The 23,015-nt window shown below is 40.1% G+C and overlaps 3 protein-coding genes across 4 annotated transcripts in view; all 3 read right to left on the minus strand.

Annotated features, from left to right (window-relative positions):
- Positions 1–255: 255 nt before the first annotated feature.
- On the minus strand, positions 256–7,881 carry LOC148891379 (uncharacterized). The gene is made up of 4 exons (XM_089008666.1): positions 7,521–7,881; positions 6,419–6,565; positions 1,153–1,308; positions 256–1,089 (listed from the first exon to the last, which is right to left on the minus strand). Exons 1-4 carry the CDS (start codon positions 7,587–7,589, stop codon positions 256–258), a joined length of 1,206 nt encoding a protein of 401 aa, XP_088864792.1. The 5' UTR covers positions 7,590–7,881.
- On the minus strand, positions 4,851–6,377 carry LOC148891380 (noelin-3-like). Its single transcript, XM_089007626.1, has 2 exons — positions 5,688–6,377; positions 4,851–5,289 (listed from the first exon to the last, which is right to left on the minus strand). Exons 1-2 carry the CDS (start codon positions 5,721–5,723, stop codon positions 4,999–5,001), a joined length of 327 nt encoding a protein of 108 aa, XP_088863752.1. The 5' UTR covers positions 5,724–6,377; the 3' UTR covers positions 4,851–4,998.
- A 2,368-nt stretch (positions 7,882–10,249) lies between the features above and the next one.
- Positions 10,250–23,015, minus strand: part of LOC148891381 (collagen alpha-1(XI) chain-like) — a 70,518-nt gene continuing 57,752 nt past the window's right edge. For both annotated transcript variants that reach the window (XM_089007620.1, XM_089007619.1), the window contains 23 exons: positions 22,915–22,968; positions 21,127–21,234; positions 18,281–18,334; positions 18,148–18,201; positions 18,011–18,064; positions 17,765–17,818; positions 17,568–17,675; positions 17,433–17,486; positions 17,224–17,277; positions 17,079–17,132; positions 16,780–16,833; positions 16,530–16,637; positions 15,564–15,617; positions 15,431–15,484; positions 15,210–15,317; positions 15,081–15,134; positions 14,964–14,999; positions 14,808–14,861; positions 14,368–14,611; positions 13,119–13,231; positions 12,967–13,035; positions 12,655–12,888; positions 10,250–11,227 (listed from right to left, as the gene is read on the minus strand). In XM_089007620.1, coding sequence (XP_088863746.1) covers positions 11,081–11,227; positions 12,655–12,888; positions 12,967–13,035; positions 13,119–13,231; positions 14,368–14,611; positions 14,808–14,861; positions 14,964–14,999; positions 15,081–15,134; positions 15,210–15,317; positions 15,431–15,484; positions 15,564–15,617; positions 16,530–16,637; positions 16,780–16,833; positions 17,079–17,132; positions 17,224–17,277; positions 17,433–17,486; positions 17,568–17,675; positions 17,765–17,818; positions 18,011–18,064; positions 18,148–18,201; positions 18,281–18,334; positions 21,127–21,234; positions 22,915–22,968 — 1,977 coding nt within the window. In that variant the 3' untranslated portion in view covers positions 10,250–11,080. The remainder of the gene's footprint in view (positions 11,228–12,654; positions 12,889–12,966; positions 13,036–13,118; positions 13,232–14,367; positions 14,612–14,807; positions 14,862–14,963; positions 15,000–15,080; positions 15,135–15,209; positions 15,318–15,430; positions 15,485–15,563; positions 15,618–16,529; positions 16,638–16,779; positions 16,834–17,078; positions 17,133–17,223; positions 17,278–17,432; positions 17,487–17,567; positions 17,676–17,764; positions 17,819–18,010; positions 18,065–18,147; positions 18,202–18,280; positions 18,335–21,126; positions 21,235–22,914; positions 22,969–23,015) is intronic.

A 23,015-nucleotide genomic window follows, 5' to 3' on the forward strand; every position in this document is an offset into this window, starting at 1 on the left:
TTAGCTGAGAAAAAAACGACAATGTATAGTAAGGAATTTTTTGCTGAAAAAAAAATGACCATGTATAGTAAGGCGTTTTTGTCCCAAATAACAACCATGGTTAGTAGGGCTTTTTAGCCGAAAAAAACCCAACCATGAATAGTAAGGCGTTTTTTGCCCGAAAAAAACAACCATGTATAGTACGGCGTTTTTAGCGGAAACAAACACCATGTATAGCAAGGCGTTTCTAGGCTGAAAAACACCAAAAAGCATTTTTCACATCAAATAAAAAATATATATAACAAACGGTACTCTCATGTTGATGGATGGACAAATGGATGGATGGACGGATGGATGGATTGACAGATTGACGGACAAATGGATGGATGGATGGATGGATGGATGGGTGTATGATGGATAGATAATGGATGGATGGATTGATGGACATATGGATTGATGAATCAATTGATGGATGGATGGATGATGGATGGATGATGGATGGGTGGACAGACGGATTGATGGGCGAATGGATGGATGGACAAATAGATGGATGGATGGGTGGGTGGATGGGTGGATGATGGATGGATAATGGATGGATGAATGGATGGATTGATGGACGAATGGATGGATGGACGGATGGATTGATGGACAAATGGATGAATGAATGGATGAATGAATGGATGAATGAATGGATGGAATAAATAGACGGAATAGATAGACGGAATAGATAGATAGATAGATAGATAGATAGATAGATAGATAGATAGATAGATAGATAGATAGATAGATAGATAGATAGATAGATAGATAGATAGATAGATAGATAGATAGATAGATAGATAGATAGATAGATAGATAGATAGATAGACAGATTGGATGGATTGACTGACTAAGTTTGCTCATGCAGATTCTCAGTCGCTTTTCCAAGCTCAGAACTTTCTGATTGAGCTCGTCATAATCAAATGTTCCCATCTGTTCCTGAACAGCCAGCAAGACGGACGACAGGTTCCTGATCTCTTCCTTAAACTGGGAGATGATCCTGGCATCCGTCTTGTACTGCTCCAAAACGGGGATCAGCGGCTGCAGCGACTCCATCTTCTCTTTCAGTTCCTGAGAAGATATCAGGAATGTACTCGATTTTGAGAAGGGAAGGCCAGACGGACCGGGCAGTACCTGGAAGTTTTTGGTGGCCTGTGTCCTCCGCTCCGAGTCCATTTGTCTGAATTTGGAGCGTAGACCTTTAATGAGGCTCTCCATCCTCACGATGTACTGGAAGTCCCTTTGAGTACGCAGGTTAAGTACTTCCATAGACTGCGACATGTTCCGGACCTGCTTGGGAACAACGTTGACTCTCAAGGATTACCGTTATTCTGAGAATTGGCAATTCGACCTCCATTTACACCACGATATTCATTAATCTCATTAGAGCAAACGTCTGAATTAATTCTCTTCATTGCACATTTTAAGAAGGCTTCTGAAAGCCGTGACGACGTACATTCCCCCTACGGCAAATGGCGGCGCTGCCTCCGATGCCCTCATATCTGTTGTAAACAAGCTGCAAACCCAGTCCCCCAACGCCTTGTTTATCATCTCAGGGGACTTCAATCACATTTCCCTGAAATTCTCCCTCCCAACATTCACACAGTATGTAACTTGTGCCACCAGAGACAATAACATATTGGACCTATTTTATTCAAACGCCAAGGATGCATACAAACCCTCCCCCCTCCCCCCTCTCGGAAGAGCAGACCACAATATGGTTTATCTCAAGCCTGTGTACAAACCCCTTGTCCAGAGGCAACCAGCTGTGACCCGCACGATCAAAAGATGGTCCACAGAAGCTGAAGAAGCTCTGCGGGACTGTTTTGATTCAACCAGGTGGGAGCTCTTTACTGAGATTCATGGGGAAGACATACTTTATGGCAAATGAGTACAAGGCCTCCCCGCAGATTGTACAGAGGCAGTTTTTTTTGTTTTGTTTTAAAATGGATGTTTACATCACATTTCTATTTACTGTATATATGACGTACAACTGTAGGTGCATGCTTTGTTTGATTTGGCATGTAATTATTTCATGGGACATGTATATTCAACTTTAGTAAGCAAAATAGACAGTGCATATGACACTAAATATTATATTTACCCCAAATAACACATTTCTCAGAAAAAAAACAGCGGTCAAGGAATTGTTTCAGAAGAATAATGTGGGCTTTTGAATAAAGTCATATTTGTGTCCCGCTAAAGTAAAATACGTTGCTGTTCACTGATGTGACTGAATAATGATGACAAGAGAAAAACGTGTGGACAGAATAATTAAAAAAAAAAGATCACCCGAAAAGCCACCTGCTTTCTTGCTTTTGAGGAATGAGATGCTATGTCATTTGCTTTTAAGGCGTATTGTATAGTCAGGCGTTTTTAGGCTAAAAAAAGGCCGTGCATAAAAGACATTTTTAGGCGAAAAAAACGACCATATATAGTTGGCCGTTTTTTTAGCCCCCAAACAAACCTACCATGTATAGTAAGGCGTTTTAGGCCCCCCCAAAAAACAACCATGTATAGTAAGGCGTTTTTTGCCGGAAAAAAAACGACCTTGTATAGTAAGGCGTTTTTGGCCGAAAAAAAAAGACCATGTATAGCAAGACGTTTTTAGGGAAAAAAAAATCACCATGTATAGTATGCCGTTTTTGGCCCAAAAAAATGACCATGTAAGTCTTTTTTGGCCGAAAAAAAACGACCATGTTTAGTAAGGTGTTTTTGGCCCCCAAAAAAATGTCCATGTATAGTAAGGTGTTTTTGGCCTGAAAAAAACCTCCATGTATAGTAAGCCGTTTTTAGCTGTAAAAAACGACCATGTAGAGTAGGGCGTTTTTGGCCGAAAAAACAACCATGTATAGTAAGGCATTTTTAGCTGAAAAAAACGACCAAAGCATTTTTTGCCGAAGAAAACGTAGTAATGTGTACTAAGGCGTTTTTAGGCTGAAAAAACAACAACCATGTATAGTAAGGCATTTTTAGCTGAGAAAAAAACGACAATGTATAGTAAGGAATTTTTTGCTGAAAAAAAAATGACCATGTATAGTAAGGCGTTTTTGTCCCAAATAACAACCATGGTTAGTAGGGCTTTTTAGCCGAAAAAAAACCCAACCATGAATAGTAAGGCGTTTTTTGCCCGAAAAAAACAACCATGTATAGTACGGCGTTTTTAGCGGAAACAAACGACCATGTATAGCAAGGCGTTTCTAGGCTGAAAAAACGACCATGTATAGTAAGGCATTTTTTGCCGAAAAAAAACTACCATGTATAGTAAGGCATTTTTTGCCGAAAAAAAAACTACCATGTATAGTAAGGTGTTTTTGGACGAAAAAAACGACCATGTATAGCAAGCCGTTTTTAGGCTGGAAAAAAAACAAACATGAATAGTAAGGCGTTTTGGCCCAAAAAAACGACCATGAATAGTAAGGTGTTTTTATCCGAAAAAAACAACCATGTATAGTAAGGCGTTTTTGGCCCCCCAAAAAAACGACTATGAATAGTAAGCCGTTTTTAGCTGAAAAAAACGACCATGAATAGTAAGCCATTTCTGGCCGAAAAAAACAAACATGTATAGTAAGGCGTTTTTTACTGAAAAAAAACCATGTATAGTTAGGCATTTTTTGCCCCAAAAAAATGACCATGTATAGCAAGCCGTTTTTAGGCTGGAAAAAAACCCACCATGAATAGTAAGCCGTTTTTGGCTGAAAAAAAGAAGAAATGTATGGTAAGGCGTTTTGTACCGAAAAAAAAAAAAACATGTATAGTTAGGCATTTTTTTGCCCAAAAAAACGACCATGTATAGCAAGGTGTTTTTTGGCTGAAAAAAACAACGCTGTATCGTAAGGCGTTTTTGGACCAAAAAAACGACCATGTTAGTAAGGCGCTTTTAGCCGAAAAAAATGACCATGAATAGTAAGCCATTTTTTGCAGAAAAAGACCATGTATCGTAAAGCGTTTTTAGCCCCCCCCAAAAAAAACGCTACGTATAGTAATGGTTTTCAGACGAAAAAAACTACCTGGTTAGTAAGGCGTTTTTAGCCCCCAAAAAAACAACCATGAATAGTAGGCGTTTTTGGCCTAAAAAACAACTGTGTCAAGTAAGGCGTTTTTTGGGCGAAGAAAACGACCATGTTTATATGTCAAGCGTTTTATGACCATGAAAGTAAATGAAAAAATACCGTAGGGTTTTTCTTCACCTAGTAGCCCCCAAAATAATATGTACGATTTAAGTGCCTGTAAATACTTTTAGTGGCTGTTTTTTTTATTTTGGCTCCGATTTTATGTGCATTTTTTAATGCTCATACACAAATTGACAACATTGAACAAAGATCATGACATTCAAACACCCAAAACCAAAAGGCAAAAAAAGCCCAATTTTTGGGGTAAGGCGTTTTTTCAATCTGGTTGTAATCAAACAAACAATAAAGCGAGCGTTTATTTTTGTAAAAATTCAATTGCTTTCAAATATCTATATTATTTTTGTAATCGTGAGGTGCCACAAGAGAAGTTATTCCATTAAATTAGATCTATTTTTCATTGAATCTGTGATTGAAATGTTATTTTGCTGATCAGAATCAAGAAATGTTGTCATTCAGGCGTCATCGTCGCTTCTGATGACGTGAAAGAGCGTGACGTTGAAAAGCACCTGGTGTCCGTTGTTCCAGCCGTAGAGCGCCCGCTCACGCGCGTTGTGTAGTCCAGCATGGACATGTGGAAGTACTGGTTGTGGAATGGGATGTCCACGTACTCGTAGGACGACGTCCGGGTGGAGTACGCGTAGTAGACTTTGGCGCCGGTCAGGTGCGAGTTGGTGACGTTTTAGAGCGTCCCGCAGATCATGAAGGCCTCGCCGGCGTTGCGTTTGGAGTACTCGGTGTTCCAAGTGGCGAGCGGCCGTAAGGTGTCGGGGTCCAGGCGGCTCAGGACCACGTTGCCGGCGTTGCGGTTGGTGGCGGTAGACGGCCCACAGGCCCAACTCGTCGGCCATCAGGTCGATGTCGAGAAGAAGCCCCCCCAAGTGTACGGGTAGACGTTGTGGAAGCCGGCCGAGTCCAGCGCCCGCTGGGTGAGCACGCGGCCCGTTTCCAGGCCGTAGCGCACGATGATGTTGCTCTGCATTTTGTTGTAGTAGAGCGAAGCGTTGTAGACCACGTGGTTGGTGCCCGCCCACTTGAAGGGCAAGCTGTATGTGCGAGATTCCACGCCCGACACAAAGTCCGCCATGGACTGGTACTCTTTGACGATCTTGTTGTTGGTGTAGCCGTCCATGTACCAAACCTGCCCACAAAGTCCGGATACATCAACATATTCATTTTTTTTAACAGGGGAAAAAAAAAAATCATTGATATTTTGGAAAACAAAATACAGTATTCAAGAAAAAGTCTTGTTTTGTAGAGTCTTTTTTTTTTAAATAAAGTTTTCCATTACTACAAAAAACGTTTTCTATTGAATATTTTCTAAAATATTCCTTGTACATTTTCGGGGGTAGAAATCATACTTTTAAGATTAAAACATAAAACAAGACATTCTATTTGGTTGTGTATACATGAAGCTTCTTACCCTAAATATTTTATGAAAAAAAAAAACTTTCTTTGTCGTGGGGTGAATATATTGTGTATATTTGAGGGACAAGAGGCACATTTCCCGAGGCCCTGAACGCCTCACAGAAGACTCACCTTGATGTTTTGAGGAGAAGCTTGTGGATCTGTCATCCATGCGCCGAATCTGGTTCCGGAGGTCTTCACTGTGAGCGGGCCGCTGATTTTCAACAGCTTGCCACATGCTGCAGACACACACACACACACACACACACACACACACACACACACACACACACACACACACACACACACACACACACACACATCAAATAAAAAATATATATAACAAACGGTACTCTCATGTTGATGGATGGACAAATGGATGGACGGATGGATGGATTGACAGATTGACGGACAAATGGATGGATGGGTGTATGATGGATAGATAATGGATGGATGGATTGATGGACATATGGATTGATGAATCAATTGATGGATGGATGGATGATGGATGGATGATGGATGGGTGGACAGACGGATTGATGGGCGAATGGATGGATGGACAAATAGATGGATGGATGGGTGGGTGGATGGGTGGATGATGGATGGATAATGGATGGATGAATGGATGGATTGATGGACGAATGGATGGATGGACGGATGGATTGATGGACAAATGGATGAATGAATGGATGAATGAATGGATGAATGAATGGATGGAATAAATAGACGGAATAGATAGACGGAATAGATAGATAGATAGATAGATAGATAGATAGATAGATAGATAGATAGATAGATAGATAGATAGATAGATAGATAGATAGATAGTGATTCTGAAAACAAGTCATTTGTGTTCCACGTGCCTTCTCCAGGAGTTGTCGCAGCTGGCGTCCTTTGGCATCCCGCGAGCACAAACTCTGCCCGGGCGCCACCACCGTGCACACGCAGCGGCCGTCGGCATCCTGGGCAGAGCCGAACACTTGCCAGCCCTCCTGCGGCGCAACTGTGGTCTGCTTGAACACACGCACGGACATACATATTTATACATAGACATATTTCAGGTCAATACTGGTTGACGGGCATTCATATGGGCTCAGTCAAAAGTTTTGAGACATCTCTGCATTTTATAGCACAAAAAAGCATTTCTAAAGTCTTGGAATCTAATATCCAAATATATGATGCAACTTATGCTTCTTGTGTATATATATATATGCTGTAAAATTAAATACATCTTTTCATGGCAAAAATAGAAGAAAATAATATATGGAAGGTATTATTATCATCATCTTTATTAATAATATATTATATATATATATACATGTATACATATCGTTATTATTATTATTATCATCATCATTATTATTCTACTTTTTATCTTTTGACCCCCGCCACCTCTTCCAATTTTGCTGTTGTAGTTTGCAAATTTCCCCATTGTGGGACTATTGAAGGCTTTCTGATTCTATTGTTATTATTATTATTATTATTATTATTATTATTATACAAAGTGCTGACTGGAATGTAATCTGTTGTAGAACTCGATTGAAAGCAAACTAGTATATCGATTTTATTCAGAAAAAAATAAACGCTGAATTAAATTACGTTTAAAATACGTTTTTGTCTTTTTTTTCTGGGTAAATTTAGCAAATCGTTTACAAATTATTAGTAGTACTAATACTTTTTATAGATCAGCTCGCAAACGATATGGTAATATTAATCAAATATACACAAAGTACATAAAATAACTAACACACACACAAAAACGCGTACACAAAGGCATACCCTTACGATGAGTATATTTATATATAGTTTTGAAAATTATACGAATCCATTTTAAGATCTCAATGTAACCTACGTGGAAAGCAACAGTCGTGGAGTGATTACGCAAGACAATCAGAAAACGACAATTAATGTTGAGTGACTGCCATCGTATCGCATTTTGTTGTTTGAAGGTGTCATTGAACTCACCGCGGACGGCCAGAAGCCAAACAGCAGCTGCAGCACGACGACCGCCACCAACGACGAATGCGTCCGCATCTCGGAACGAGAAACCACTTCAAAAAAGCAACAACAAAAAAACGGATGCCAGCCGAGTGTCCACGTGCACGTCCAGTGTCAGTCCAACAACACCGCAACACACGCAGACGCGCACATTCACTGACATAAAAACACGTCGAATAATGTGGAAGAGGATAAAAACAGTAGCTGTCATCAAGAGGTGTCCACGCGTGACATGGTTGTGGGTCCTGTCATAAAAAGGGCAGAAACTCGTATTGACGCGGTCACGCGCGTGCGCAGCCCGGATCACCACCGCCGGCGAGAAGGCGGAGTGCTCGACCGACGACGTTTGTTAGGTTCACAGGTACGGAAGAGGATTAGGGTCAACGAAGAAAAAAAATATTTAGCAAAATACTCAACAACCGACACCCTTTATTTGTTTCCTAACTGACATAATAAAAACGTTTTATAGCATCTAAAATACTCAAAACACACAGGCTGATATTTTTAGTCAAATGCAAAACACCAATAAAAATGAGTTAAAGTGTCCCAAAACTATTTCAAAATGACCTCGGAGATGGCGAGTTTCAGAAGGTCCCGCCCCCTTGTTCGTGACGTCACGCCAGGACGTCTTGCCTTGCTCGAGAATCAAAACAATGGCTTCAAATTCGGAAGAGATGCTTTCTTGTTACTCATCCAGTTATGAATACGATTCATAGTTCTGAAGAGGAAAGCATAAATGTTTGCAATCGATTAAAGAAGTCCTACCCATATCAATTCGAGCCGTCAGGACTCCAATGTAGCGTCCGAGAAAATGCACAAGATGGCGTCCAAGCTCCGTTGGAAATAGGCTGATTTGTCTGCTGGGAATTTGTGTCAACTAGTATCAATTTGTAGTCTTTGTGCAACACAAAATGATTCACCATCACGTTCTTTTCGTGTTTTCCTTCTAATTTCGCCATCAACACCGATCAACACGAAGTTTTCAGACCAAACAAAGTACCCAAAATGCATTGTGTGTCGCTTTCTCGGTCAGAGGCGTTCCAGACGTGACGTCACGCGAGGCAACGTCACGAACTCAAAAACAAGACTTCCTGAATATTCAGCGCGTCTTCAAACGTAAAATATAGCTATATGCTGTAGAATCGTTTTAAAATACACTAAGTAGAAGTCATTTGAAGTGATTTTACAAATTATGGACACAACTTGTCCAGATGCGTCGGTTGTCTTTTAAAGTCAGAATACTGACTTTATTCTCAGAATTCAGACTTTAAAGTAAAAAACATTCTCAGATTTCTGACTTTAAAGTGAGAATTCTGAAATTAAAATCAGAATTCTGAGAATAAAGTGAGAATACTGACTTTAAAGTGATATTCCCTATACTGACTCAAATCTCAGAATTTTCACTTTAAAGTCATTATTCTACGGAAGAGGATTAGGGCCATTAAAGAAAAAATAAATAAAATCGGCAAAATTCTCACTTTAATCTCAGAATTATCAATTCAAAATCAGATTTCTGACAATAAAGTTATAATTCATTTTAAATGTTTAAAGTGAGAATTCTGGAATTAAAGTCAGAATTCTAGAAATATCAGAATTATACGGAAGAGGATTAGGGCCAATGAAGAAAAAAATGAATAAATGTGGCAATATTCTCACTTGAAAATCAGAATTAATCTCCGAATTTGGATTTTAAAGTGAGAATTCTGAGATTAAAGTCCGAATTCTGAGAATAAAGTCTTTAAAGTGATATTCCCAGAACTTACTTAAATCTCAAAATTGTCACTTTAAAATCAGAATCCTGATATTCCCAGAATTTGGATTTTAAAGTGAGAATTCTGAGATTAAAGTCCGAATTCTGAGAATAAAGTCTTTAAAGTGATATTCCCAGAACTGACTTAAATCTCAAAATTGTCACTTTAAAATCAGAATCCTGATATTCCCAGAATTCTGATTTTGAATTTATAATTCTAAAATTAAAGTGAAAATTTTGGCGATTTTATTTATTTTTTCTTCTGTGGCCCTAATCATCTTCTGTACCATTGGTATTGACACTTTTGATTTAAAAGTTCACATACGTGCGTATGTACAAGAATGAAAAACTTTTTAGATTCGATCGCATTAACACACAGGTGTTAAAGTCAAGGCCCGGGGGCCAAATCTGGTCCACCACATCATTTTATTCGGCCCGCGAAAGGAAATGAAGCATGTCAAGTGCTGTGATTTTTGCTAAAGTCCAATCCTAAATTTAAAATTGTCGAATGTTAAATCACAAAAACAGTCATTCTTAACTTCCGATTTGAAAAGTGGCAGAAAAAAAAAAAAGAATTTGACGCGTGTCTATGTTAACACGACTTGATATAGGCGTCATCCAATGAAAAGTAAACCTCTTCATCACACATTTGGAGCTTTTGGGATGTATATACAGATGGAAATATTTTTGTTGGGCAATAAAAATTACTGGATATGTATTGTATTTATTTTTTGGGTGGATCAAAACATATCTTAAAAAAAAAAAAAAAAAAAAAAGAATTCCAGTATTGGAAACTGCCCTGCTTATGGTTAACGATTAGCTGGAATAGTCTTATCATGAATGTTTGAACACAAATAGTGGGGTAACCACGCATAGACAGACAATCTTAAAAAACTCCCTGTACAATATCTTTTTTATGTGAAAAACTGACTAATAGTGACACATCCAGTTTCAGAATCCAGTTTTAATATTTTTTTAAGGCACACAGTTAAGTCCACAAGGCTTTTTGGTTGTAAATTAACAGGAAAGTTTGTTCTTGGGGGTAAAAAAAAAAAACATGGATTCTAGAACAGATAAATATGGCCCACGTTTAGGATCTGGATGAGGATAAGAACTTTTGGACAATATTTATATTACTATTTATTATGGCTCGACTTCCCTTTAAGTCATGAAAAAAAATAAAATAGCATTTGTGTTGCTTTTTTTTTGCTGTTGTCATAATAGGCAATTTTATTTACAAATATTTTGTTACTTACAAATTTCGTCAAATGTGCTTTATGTCCTGGTTGTACAGTTTCAGAAACATGGAACAAAACAATTTACGAAGCTGGGACACATGCAAAGTCTGTTAAGGATGTCGGATTCAGAAAGGCACAATATTGTACAAAATAATAATAATTATTATAATAATTACAGTTTCATCAAAAAGTAATTTGTGTAGCACCTTGAGTGTTTTGCCAGACGCACGTCTGTGGTCATGCGCGTCCGCCTGCCACGCCATCAAAAGTCCTATTTTTTTTTCTTCCCTCTTCTCACTTCCCACTCTTGACCCAAATCTCAGTCACATGGTTGCGACCCCACAGCGTGGGGGGTGGGGGGGACAGGACCACACCCCCCACTATCTTTCAACATTTTTGCTTTGAACCTGCCGACCCTGTCCGTCGGTTTGGGAGGTATGGTTGGAGGGCAGGGGGTATAAGGTGGGAGGCGGGGGGTCAGGATTGGTTTCTCTGAGGTGGAAGGGGCAGGGGGAGCCTGATTTTGGGGGGTGGGGGGTCTAGCCAAGGAAGCAGATGGGGCCGACCTCGAAGCCGAACCTCTGGTTCGAGTCACCGAAGTCGTTGAGCATGACGTCCAGGATGGGCAGTTGATCGATGCGAGGGGTATTGATCTCCAAAACGGTCTTGGAGTAGCCCAGCTTGGACTGAATGCAAAAAAATATATATATAGAAATATTACAAAAAAAATTAGGACTGATGGTTTCAAACCTTGCTTGAGGTTGCCAAGTATTTCAAGTTCATTTGAAATATGGCTTTGAAAATTGGCTTGTTTAACTCATTCACTGCCAGACGATGTGCAAAAAAATGTGTCCACTCCAGTGCCGGGTTTTTTTGTCATTTTCGCTCAAATTGCAAGACCCGCAGAATATTGACTTTTAGGACTACATAAACAACTCACGAGCTCCCTGCTGGCCTCACAGAGACATCGTCCATTGAACTTGAGAAAGCTGAAACATGATTTGCTGCAGAAACAGAATGAAAGTCAATTGCAGCTCACAATAACTGTTGACAAAAGTCTGACTATTGCAAAGGTCAGTTGATGGACCACCACCGAACTCTGCCTTGATACAGTACTGGCTTGGTGTCCGTTGATTTCCTCTGCTGCATTTTGCTTTGATAAATTTGAAAATTAAATGTAATCCCCGTTCCAATTTTCATGGGGGATTCGACACAAGAAGCCTCATCAGCTGGTGAAATACACCTAACATGAATACTGCGCACATCTAGGGTATGGCACACACAGGTGATGGTTTGGGATCGATTATAGGGGTAGATTAGCTGGCTTGCTAGCTATCTAAATAGCTATCGTTTAGATGGCTAGCTATCTAGCTATCTATTAGCGACTGTATCCTGTGACTGTAAAGTGACCTTGAGAGTTTTGATAAGTGCTTATAAATGAAATGTATTATTTTTATTACTGTATCTATTAGCTAGCTAGCTAGCTAGCTAGCTAGCAAACTTTCTATCTATTTGAGTTACTTCCGGGTTGACTGAACGCTGGAACACTGAACGCGTGTGGCTGGCACTACTCACCCACAGAAAAGCTTATCCTGTGACTGTAAAGTAAGTGACCTTGAGAGTTTTGAAAAGCGCTTATAAATGATGATGATGATTATTATTATTATTATTATTATTATTATTATTATTATTATTATTATTATTATTATTATTATTATTATTCAATTCAGAATAAGAAACGTTAGACTTAAAAAGAGTTAATTCCCAAGTTGTATGGGTCTGGAGTTATCTGATCTTGAAATGCGGGGCTGTCGAAAATACAATGCAATACATAAATATTGATTTATATTGTGCTTGAACAGCTGAAGCAATACCAAAGCGCTAACATATGAAAAAGGGAACTGCTGCCTCGCCGTGGAAGAGAAAAAAAACTGCCAGAGGTCTGACCAGCGCTTTATCGGCACACTGTGAAAGAAAAACCAAAACCTGACCAAATTCGGGAATGTCGTCGTGCTTTTTTCTTGTAAAGACGCTGAATATAAAAAAAAGACGCTGAATAAATCGGGGAATGGCAGTGAATGAGTTAAAAGCGAAAGTATTTTAGGTGACTTACAGCGCAACCGTCGACAAGCGGTTTGATGAAGGCGCTATTGTCGTACGACATCTCCTCGTCGTTGGAACCCAGGAAGCGCAGAGCCTTGTCGTAGCTATCGGCCTTGGCGTCGTACCACGCCGCCGACTGGTGACACACGTAGGAAAAGTTCTGGCGCGCCGATGAGCTGAGAAGCTTCAGGAAGGTCATCTGCACGGCGTTGATGCTGTTCTCCGCCACGTCTACGTAGTTGAGCTGCACGGCGCCGAGGGAAGGCGAAGTCAATGCCGTATAATTCTCACATGCCATCGATACGCCACCGGTTTGACTTACGATTTTTCCACGTTTGAATTCACTGAACCAGGAACCGGGCGTCTCTTTGGGCCAGTTGGATATTCTGACCTGCCGAAGGGGAAGAAGACTTCAGCGTCTTCACACGGCATCACGTAGCTGCGTTCCGCTACCCCGTGTGGTGCGACACTCACCCCTGAGGACTTTTTGTCTGGATTGATGCACGTCTCGCCGCCTGCCGTGAAGTTACAGAATACTTTGATGGCGTCTCCGACGCATCCCTGGTTGGGATCGATCCAGTATTCACCTGACAGGGATTGTGGGGGAGAGCAATTGAGAGATATCAGGGCTGTGTTCGGAATCCTTCATTAATTTATAATTGCCTAATTCTACATAGGAACTTTTACTGTTAGTTAAGGAGCGTAATGTAGTTTTTTGCCACCATTTGGTGGCATCTTTGTGCCAAAGAAAAATTGATGAAGTGATGTAAAGGTTTCTTCAGCCGTCATCCGTACTTCTTTGAAGGTGTCGGATGTTTCACTCCTCATCCGAAGAGCTTCGTCAGTGAACTAAAGTTGTGCTGGTAGTTCTGGCCCTATATAAAGTATTAACCCTAATGGACAGTGGTGGCGGTGCCAGACCTCTGCTCGAATAGGTCCCTGCTCTAAGGTGCTAATGAGGTGATACCAGAGCTAATGGGGCAATCAGAGCCAGGTACAGAACATACGTTAGAGGTAATCAGAAAGAACAAACGAAGTAATCAGATTAGCTTCAGGGAGTAGTGTACTGCTCCTCCAACCTTCCATTAGTGATATAGTGTATATATAGGGCCAGAGTTACCAGCACAACTTTAGTTCGCTGACGAAGCTTTTCAGATGAGGAGCAAAACAAAACGTCCAACACCTTCAAAGAAGTACAGAGGACGACTGAAGAAACATTTTCATGGATGGGCCACTACTGTACGACAGTGAACCTACACGGACCTATGATGAAGTGAATATAGGAGCTTCATGTAGCGCCTCAATGCTTTTGTGAAGCCAGTGAACTATGGTGAATTTAGTTTAGTAGCTCCATATCGAGTGTTGCACCATTGTTACGGGGTTTTTGGTGCGAAGGAAATATGTTGAGGTGAGTTGAGGAGCTTTATAATAATAATAATAATAATAATAATAATAATAATAATAATAATAATAATAATAAATGTAATTTCTAAGCACCTTTTAAAACACTCAAGGACACTTTACAATCACGGGATAATAATTTTTTTGTTCTTTTATTTTGAAAAATTACAAATAACATTTACTTGAGCTTCTTGTAATCTCGGTTTTGTGATTTTTATCAAAAATATATAATGATATTGGGTGTGATTTCGAAACATAGCCCAAGTAAAAACTGCTTATTGTGCTAATGCTAAGCTAATTCCTGCCTCTAAGTCCCACCTACCATCTGGGAAGTCAGGCTGGCTGAGGCGCAGGTCATTGCAGGTGCGGGCTGGATTGTCAGCGGTGCCCAGAGGGAACTTCATACGCTCAATGTCTTGTTTGAGGTTGTTGAGGGAGCCAAACACGTCCTCCACGGCCAGGCCGTCGATGCTGTAGTCGTCGTCCGCCTGTTCCTCGGCCTGTCGCTTGTTCTTCCTCGACACACGCTGGATTGGCAGCGACTGAATGATGTCACCAGCAGGGCCCTACGCAGCGCACGAGAAAAATTCAAATTGGAACGAATAAGGACAATGTTTGGACAAAAACTGATCAAATGTTTGCATGCTAATACTTGGAATGGAAGCCGCTTAATGAGTGATGGTGAAAACTGCTATGTTAGCTTCTTCCGCTAGCTGGTTAGCGTCATTCTATTTTTGACGCACTAAAATAGGACAAACTTACAGGGGGTCCAGGTGGTCCCATCAATCCAGGGTCTCCTTTTTGACCTGCTGAACCCTGAAGGAAAAAACAAAACAAAACAGACACATTAAAACGAATCCCTGAACAATGACAGCTGACTGATGACCGATTGTTAAAAAAAAAAACAACACAACTTACAAGTGATCCCTTGGACCCCTTTTGCCCATGAGTACCCTGGTTAAAAAAATACAAATAGAGATGAGAACCTGAAGATGGAAATCATGGCAGAAAAAATACATACAAAGTGCAACTTACAGGAATACCAGGAGGACCAGGAGGACCAAGAGGTCCGTGAGGACCCATAATACCCTATAGGTTGATATGGCGACACGTTAGAATATGATGAAGACATATTTGGAAAAGGACAATCTAATATCAACTCACAGATTCACCCTTGCCACCAGCAGAACCCTGCAATCCGGGCAGACCTCTGTCTCCTTTCTCTCCAGAGTCTCCAGGTGGTCCGATGAGACCGATGAGACCTGGGTGACCCTGTCCGTGAAGGAATCAGTACAAATTTACTGAATAAAACGAAACAATTCGTAAGAATATGCGAGTTGTAGGCAAAATAATGGAATTAGCTCTAAAAAGCATGAGCATTTTACCTTCTCTCCCTTAAATCCAGAGTCGCCTTTCATACCAGGAAGTCCAGGTGGTCCCTGGGAAAAGTCAGGACGGTTAGTTTAAGTCACACTTGAAAATAAATTCATCGAGCCATTACAAAGAAAAAAAACTTACAAGGGGTCCAGGAGGTCCATCTTTTCCAGAGGCACCAGGAAGTCCTTGCTCACCCTGTGATGAAACAAAAAAAACAACACATTGAATAGCATAGCATGCGCGCTAGCAAATGCTTCAAATACTGAAAACACGAATAGTTTAATCCTCATCTTGACAAGTCGTTTAGAATCTAAATTTAAAGGGCAACCGACGTCACTTTTTTGTTTTTTAACTGACATCAGAAAAACGTTTTATAGCATCTAAAATACCCAAAACGCAGTATAATATTTTTAGTCAAATGCAAAACACCAATAAAAATGACTTAAAGTGTCCAAAATCTGCCAAAAATTGAGCTGCGAATTGGGCCCCCAGTTCGTGACGTCACGCCAAGACGTCTTGCATTGCTGGAGAATAAAAACAATGGCTTCAGATTCGGAGAATATGCTTTCTTGTTACACATCCAGTTATGAACATGATTCAAATAGTTCTGAAGAGGAAAGCATACATGTTTGCAATCGATTAAATAATTTATTCCGTGTCATTTTGAGGCAAACGGGCGTGGGGGAATGTCTCACCCAAAAAGAGGCAATAAAATGGCCACCGAGCTGTGAGGAATGAATCAGCCCGTTTCCACGGGCTGATAAATTCTTCAATGGAGCTTGGACTCCCTCTGCTGGCGGCATTTTGATGTAAAATAAGGTTTTCCAAAAAAAAAAACAGTACAGCAAAATACATTGACGTGATGGAATGACCGCTACAATGCGTCTTTTTTACGGTGAACGGCGGTCCTTTTCTGACGTCACGTGAGGACTCGTCACCAACTCAAAAACAAGACTTCCTGAATGTTCAGCACAAGTCTTAAAACGTAAAATATAGCTAAATGCGGTAGAATCTTATTAAAATACGCCCAGTAGAAGTCATTTGAAGCCATTTTACAAATTATGGACACAACTTGTCCGGAGACATCGGTTGTCCTTTAAGACTCACGACAGGGCCGGGGATTCCTCGAAGACCCTCTGCACCGGGCTTTCCAGTGGCTCCTTGGGCTCCCACAGGACCGGTCTTTCCAGGAGGTCCTTCAGCTCCGGCTTCGCCCTGAAAGTAAAAAAAGGTTGTAAAGATTGAAAAAGATGCTTATTTGGATTCAACAGCTGCCAAAGTTTATTGCATCTGAGCGGCAAGTACGGATTAAATGCTAACATGCTGTTATTTTGCTCTATTTAAATCCACGTTTTACCTTAGATCCCTTCTCGCCCTGTCGTCCTTCCTGTCCCGCTGGTCCAATGGGTCCCTTCAGGGTGACAAATGCACAGAATTATTGATGCCACTGTCATTTAATTCAATGACCACCCGTGCAAGGGTTGACCTTGAGACCGATTTTCCATTCTGTTGGAAACGCGTTAAAAGCTAAAAGCTGTCCAAACAGCCCCAGGTCACAAGCACACTAATGCTGTCATGTGCAATAATAGAACAGTTGGTACATACATAACTACAAAAAAATAAAATACAATAATAAATAAGTAAACATTCACTCACCCGTTTGCCAGGAGGTCCTGGTACTCCGGCCTCACCAGACGGACCCGCAGGACCCTAAATAGAGTATGAAAAAGGGGAAAAAAGTATTGTATTGAGATGTAATTTTTCTTGTTGATGATTTCTCTTCAGAATTCCAAAACCGTACCGGTTGACCAGCCTCTCCATCGTCTCCCTTGTCACCCGCTAGACCATCAAGTCCCTAGATGAGACATTTTCCAAACATTGAAATCAATGCAAATTTGTCTGCACACAAAACCGGTGCCACAGAATGATAGGCCGAGATGATGTTCAAGTAAACACTACAACATAGAATATTCGGCATAAATTCCTCTCGAAATGATTAATTATACTTACAGCAGCACCAGGCTCACCAGGAGGACCTGGGTCTCCAGGGAAGCCAACCGGGCCCTGTTGAGACATCGAAAGAAAACGACTCAGCATTTTAACTTAAAAAAATGACATCATTGTTTCAAACATGATTGCACGTACAGGGTTACCCTTGGGGCCATCGTCTCCAGAGGGTCCGCGGGCCCCAGCGGGTCCCGCGGCTCCTGGTGGACCAGATTCTCCCTTCTCGCCGGTCTCTCCTCGCAGGCCCTGAACACAAAATCAAACACACACCACAGGGTCATTTTGTCACTTTAACCACATTCCCAATATGATAATTGGTATTCCAGTTTGCTTACAGCTGAACCTGGCTCTCCGGGTGCTCCAGGGTTGCCAGCTTCACCATTTTCTCCCTGTTGAAAGCAATAATTTGATTAAACATGTCCAAATTCAGATACAGGTCATGTATATCTTCGTAGAGAGTAGCCTCTTATCCAACCTGATAGAAATGGCACATAACGTCAAAACTGTGCACACTATCCCACCCCCAAAAAAATAAAAATGGCGCAAAGCATCATCACAGTGCAAAAACAAGATCTCCTCACCTTCTCACCGACAGCTCCTGGACCTCCAATACCACCAGGGGGACCTTGAGCTCCCTACGGAATGAGCATACTTGACAGTCAAGGCTATCATACCAATAAAATGATGACATTTCATAATAGAGAGAAAACAGACTTACGCTGGCTCCACTTGGTCCCTGGGGGCCACGGGGGCCTGGTGGTCCAGGAGGACCCTGTTAAAAGACAATCGTAGAAAATAAAGTCTTAAAAGATTCATATTTTGAATCACTAAAAATCTTAGTAAACACTCACCATGGCTCCGACATCTCCGTTCTCTCCCTTTTCGCCTGGAGGACCAGGCAAACCCTGCAAGAGGTGTGTTTTATTTGTTAGAGAAGGTTTAGAGCGCACAATTATTTTGATCAATATTGTGATTATAAATCGTAATTATTGACAGTGTTTGAAATAACATCTGCCTGGAGGCCTGGGGCGTACAACTTTTACGTCGGGCGTACAACTTTCAAAACGTCTCGGCCTGGGTGGCCGACAACTTCTTCAAGACAAAAAAAAAAAAAGCCAAATTGCCAAAACAGACGTTCGTTTGGCAATTTGCATACTCGGCACCGGCAGCCAATCAGAAGCCTTCTTCTGACTACACCCTGACTGTAAAGTGTACTTGACAGTTTTGAAAGGCACTTAGAAAGAGAAGTCCATGTGGCTTTTAGCAGACAACGCAACGCAAACATTGCAGTGTGTATCATGACGATAAACAGACAACTGGAGCAAAATCGTCGTAAAAAATACTTTATACTTCGCAACAATGTTTTTTTCTTTTTGCGATTAGTCATCGTATTGAGTTTTAAGTTGTGAAAAATGGGGCAGGCCACTTTATGGCCGGGTAGGCAACTTTTCAAAGTTGTCTGCCTTGGTGTCTGCTAACTTTTTGTCATGAATTTCAGACACTGTTATTCATCATGTAAGTGGGGGAGGTGGGGTTGAATTTTTATTGCACTACTTGGTAACTCACAAGCAATGAATATTTTCTGTAAAAAAATAAAATAAGGATATGGAATTGCAGTTTAGAAAAAAAAAATCAATAATAAAAGGGCGAAGAAGAATTAGATTGCATCCCGCAGCACTCTGCCCGATAAATAACAAGCAGCGTTTGCCAAATAAATGCACTAATGGATTCAAAAGATGCACACTTTGGCACACACAGCAAATCAATAAATGTTTACTAATGCTCCTCTCTATCTTTGATATGTCCAACGTCCTCACATCCAGCTCCAAATAGTCATGGAGGTTAAAAAAAAAAGAAAAAATCCATTTATTCGTAGCCCACAGTGAAAAAATCATTAACGCTGCGCTCTGAGTGGACATCTACCGAAGGGCATTCTTAATTAAAAGAGGGGAGATCAGAGAAGTGTGGGAGGCCCAATTTAAAGTCCATTCTGCTGAATGATGACGTGATTAGGCCCCGATGGGCGGCTGGCCTGGCCGGTGGGGGCACGCAGGGGATGGAGGAAATTAACTTTAAGATTGTGGAGTGAGTTTCTTTTTACAGAAATGTACTTTGGATTAAAAGTTAGTTCGGCCTCATTCAGGTTTTTTTTTTCTTGTAAACCAATGACGATAATAATAATAATAATAATAATACCACTAATAATAATAAATATAATTAATAACAATAACAACAACAACAATAATAATAATAACAACAATAATAATAAACATAACAATAACAACAATAATAACAACAATAATAAAAATAATAATAATAACAATAACAATAATAATAAATATAATTAATATAACAATAATAATAATAATAATAATAATAAATATAATTAATATAACAATAATAATAACAATAACAACAACAATAATAATAATAATGATGATAATAATAAATATAATTAATATAACAATAATAATAACAATAACAATAACAACAATAATAACAATAACAATAATAATAATAATAATAATAATAATAATAATAATAATAATAATAATAATAATAATGGTGATGATGATACTTCTTCCACTACAACTCATTTATTTATTTTTTAAATCACTAGAATAAAAAAAAACGGCCCATAATGGGGAAATTTGCTATCTGCATAATGTTTTTTTGAAAATAAAATTTCCTTTCTAAAGTTATGACTGTTGGTAAAATGATACTCATAATGTTTTTTTGATTTTTGGAGAAAATAATCTTCATAATATGAACACTTTGTGCTTCTAAAATTGTATTTATTTATTCTTTTCATCCCCTTAAAATGACATTTTAAAATAAAACCGATTTTACAAATTTCTTTACAAACTTTTTTTTCTAAACATCGTTAAAATTTTACTGAAGTTAGACATTCCATTTTTATCCTTCTCACAACTTTTCTCGCCATTTTTTTGCAACATTTTACGATTGGATTGATTGGATTTACCTTTATTTGTCTCGCAGTGGAGAAAATTTACATTTCACAGAAACGTTATGAAAGGAAAGAAAGAAGTAGAAAAACAAAATAAAGGAGCTGCTAGAAATGCTTGAAGTCAAAAGAAGAAAAAAAACAAACGTCCATAACAACTTAGTTTTGTCCTTAAATTTAAACCTTTAGCTTGATCAGACTATTGATGAACTTTTGCAAGAAATCAAATTCAAAGTCACAATAGGTGGAGATGATGAAGCTTGATGAGACGCTTAGATGGTTTTAAGCAACATTTTGCGTTAAAAGAATCTTTGGTTTGGAAAATCTTCTGTCACTCGACGGCTCGTGTTAGCGTCTCATGCTAGCAACAAGCTCGGTGCTCGGTAATAATGTATTTGTATGCCGTTATTGCACAAGAGGAGTGTTTTCCGTGTGCGAAATGAGTTTCGTATCAACAGCAGCTCAACGTTATGCCAAGAGCTATATTAGCGCTGATTGATTTGTACCTACTCTACGCGGGAGAAGACAGGAGGGAGGCGTACACAAAACATTATTTAACCAGGAGCGAGGCATACATGAATAAATGATAGAGTGTTTTTTTCTTCTTTCAAAGTCATGTAAATGAGATGAAATGCCATTAGCAGGCATCATTTGTTCTCAGGGAACAAATGATGGGATTTACATTTCAATAAGGTAAACAGAAACAGAAAAAAAATGGCAGAAAGGACAAACCTGTAGTCCGATGGGTCCCGGAAGGCCGGGGAAGCCTCTGGACCCTTCGTCTCCTTTCTGGCCAAACATTCCTTGCTGACCTCGGGGACCGGCTTCACCATCGCTGCCCTTCAGGAGGCCCGAGCGAGAGACATAATCAAGGTTATCAATTAAGGAATTTATTCGGGAATTGAAAAGTGTGACGTGGAGCGAGCGCCATTCTTGAATTTGTTTGGGTGCCGATAAAGCGCTAGCCATGGCCTCTGGCAATGCTTCTTCTTTTCCACAACGGGGCAGCATTTCTCTTTTTTCCCAAGTTAGCGGTTTATTCCGGCTCCAGCTGTTGTTAAAGCGCTAGACAGGAAACATCCCACTTACGACCGGCTTGACTTATGACCACCCGTACTTACGACCACGACCTCCGGACCCTATTTTTAAAAATTTAATTCTACGCCTGGCACCGCAAAGCGCTAGCAGGCCGGCAACGCGTACGACAATTTTGGCCAGCCAGCCAGCATGTCACTCACGCACAGCAATCGACCATATGATGACGCCAGAGTGGGGAGTTTGCGAGTCATTTAGCCTCCAAGTTTCTATTCAATATTTTGAATGGATTTTGACTTACGACCATTGTTTATTAGCTATATAGCTATTAGGCCGGCTAGCTATTCAACTAGTGAGCTACTGGCTATCTATTAGCGAGCTAGCTAGCATTATATCTATTTGAGTTACTTCCAGATTGAGTGAATGCTGGCACGTGTGGCTGCCGCTGCTTACTCACAGAAAAACTTATCCTGTGACTGTAAAGTGACCTTGAGAGTTTTGAAAGGCGCTTATAAATGAAATGTATTATTATTATTATTATTATTATTATTTACTTACGACCGTTTGGTCGGACCGGAACTCAGTCGTAAGTCGGATGCGACCTGTATAAATCAATGTATTGTATTGTATTGTATTGTATTGTATTGTATTGTACTATGTACAGACGCTCCCATTTCAAGCTGAGATAACTCCAGACCCACATAATTTAGAAATTAACTCTTTTTTTTCTGATAAAAAAGAGATTCTAAGGGTTCTTAAGCTGCATTGAATGTTTATGTAGTCCTAAAACTCAATATTCTGTAGGTCCTGGATTTTGAGTGACAATGACAAAAACCCTGGCACTGGAGTGGACACATTTTTGCACATCTGGCAGTGAATGAGTTAATGAGGATGCTGAAGGTTATTTTATGATTTGTGCAGCTTTTTATTTTCCTGGTCAGTCAAGATGCGCTCACGGAGAGGCAAGAACCTTGTTCAACCTTCCAACGAACAATCAACAGTTCTTTTGGAGCGAATGGAGCGCAGACAATGTTGATTTGAACTGACATACAAATGTTCACTAATTGCCTTTTCAGCTCAGTCGCGCAACCTGCTCTCGGCCAGTCTGTCCTCGTGTTTATTTTTATCACCGCCCCAGATGTGACTTTTTGCAACTATAGCTCAAACAGTTAAAAAAACAAGGTGCTCGTTTTGCTCCTTCCTCCCGTCGGGTTAATTTTCATGTTGCGCTAATGAGGCAGAGGTTTTTATTTTTTTTCTCTCCCCGTCAGCCCCCGATTGGTAGCGTTGACATGCTGATGCGCTGCTGTGTTATTTTTATGATGACAATGTCAGCAAGGCTTGTTAAAATAGTTGCTTAGCTTCTGGCATCATCAAAACAATCGTTAACAAGCGGATGTAAAATTATTGATTTGGATTCCAGATAACTATTATTGCATAGGTCACTCATGAAGATGGCCCAAAAGAATGGGAAGCGGTACTCACAGCTGGACCGGGAGCTCCGATCACACCCTGAAGACCACTGGGGCCCGGTGGACCCTGAAGGAAAAGCGATAGAAATGCCGATGACAATGACCGCGTTGTCA

The sequence above is a fragment of the Hippocampus bargibanti genome, linkage group LG11 (assembly GCF_051943395.1).
Source record: "Hippocampus bargibanti isolate YZ-2025 linkage group LG11, ASM5194339v1, whole genome shotgun sequence".
NCBI classification, from domain to species: Eukaryota; Metazoa; Chordata; class Actinopteri; order Syngnathiformes; family Syngnathidae; genus Hippocampus; species Hippocampus bargibanti.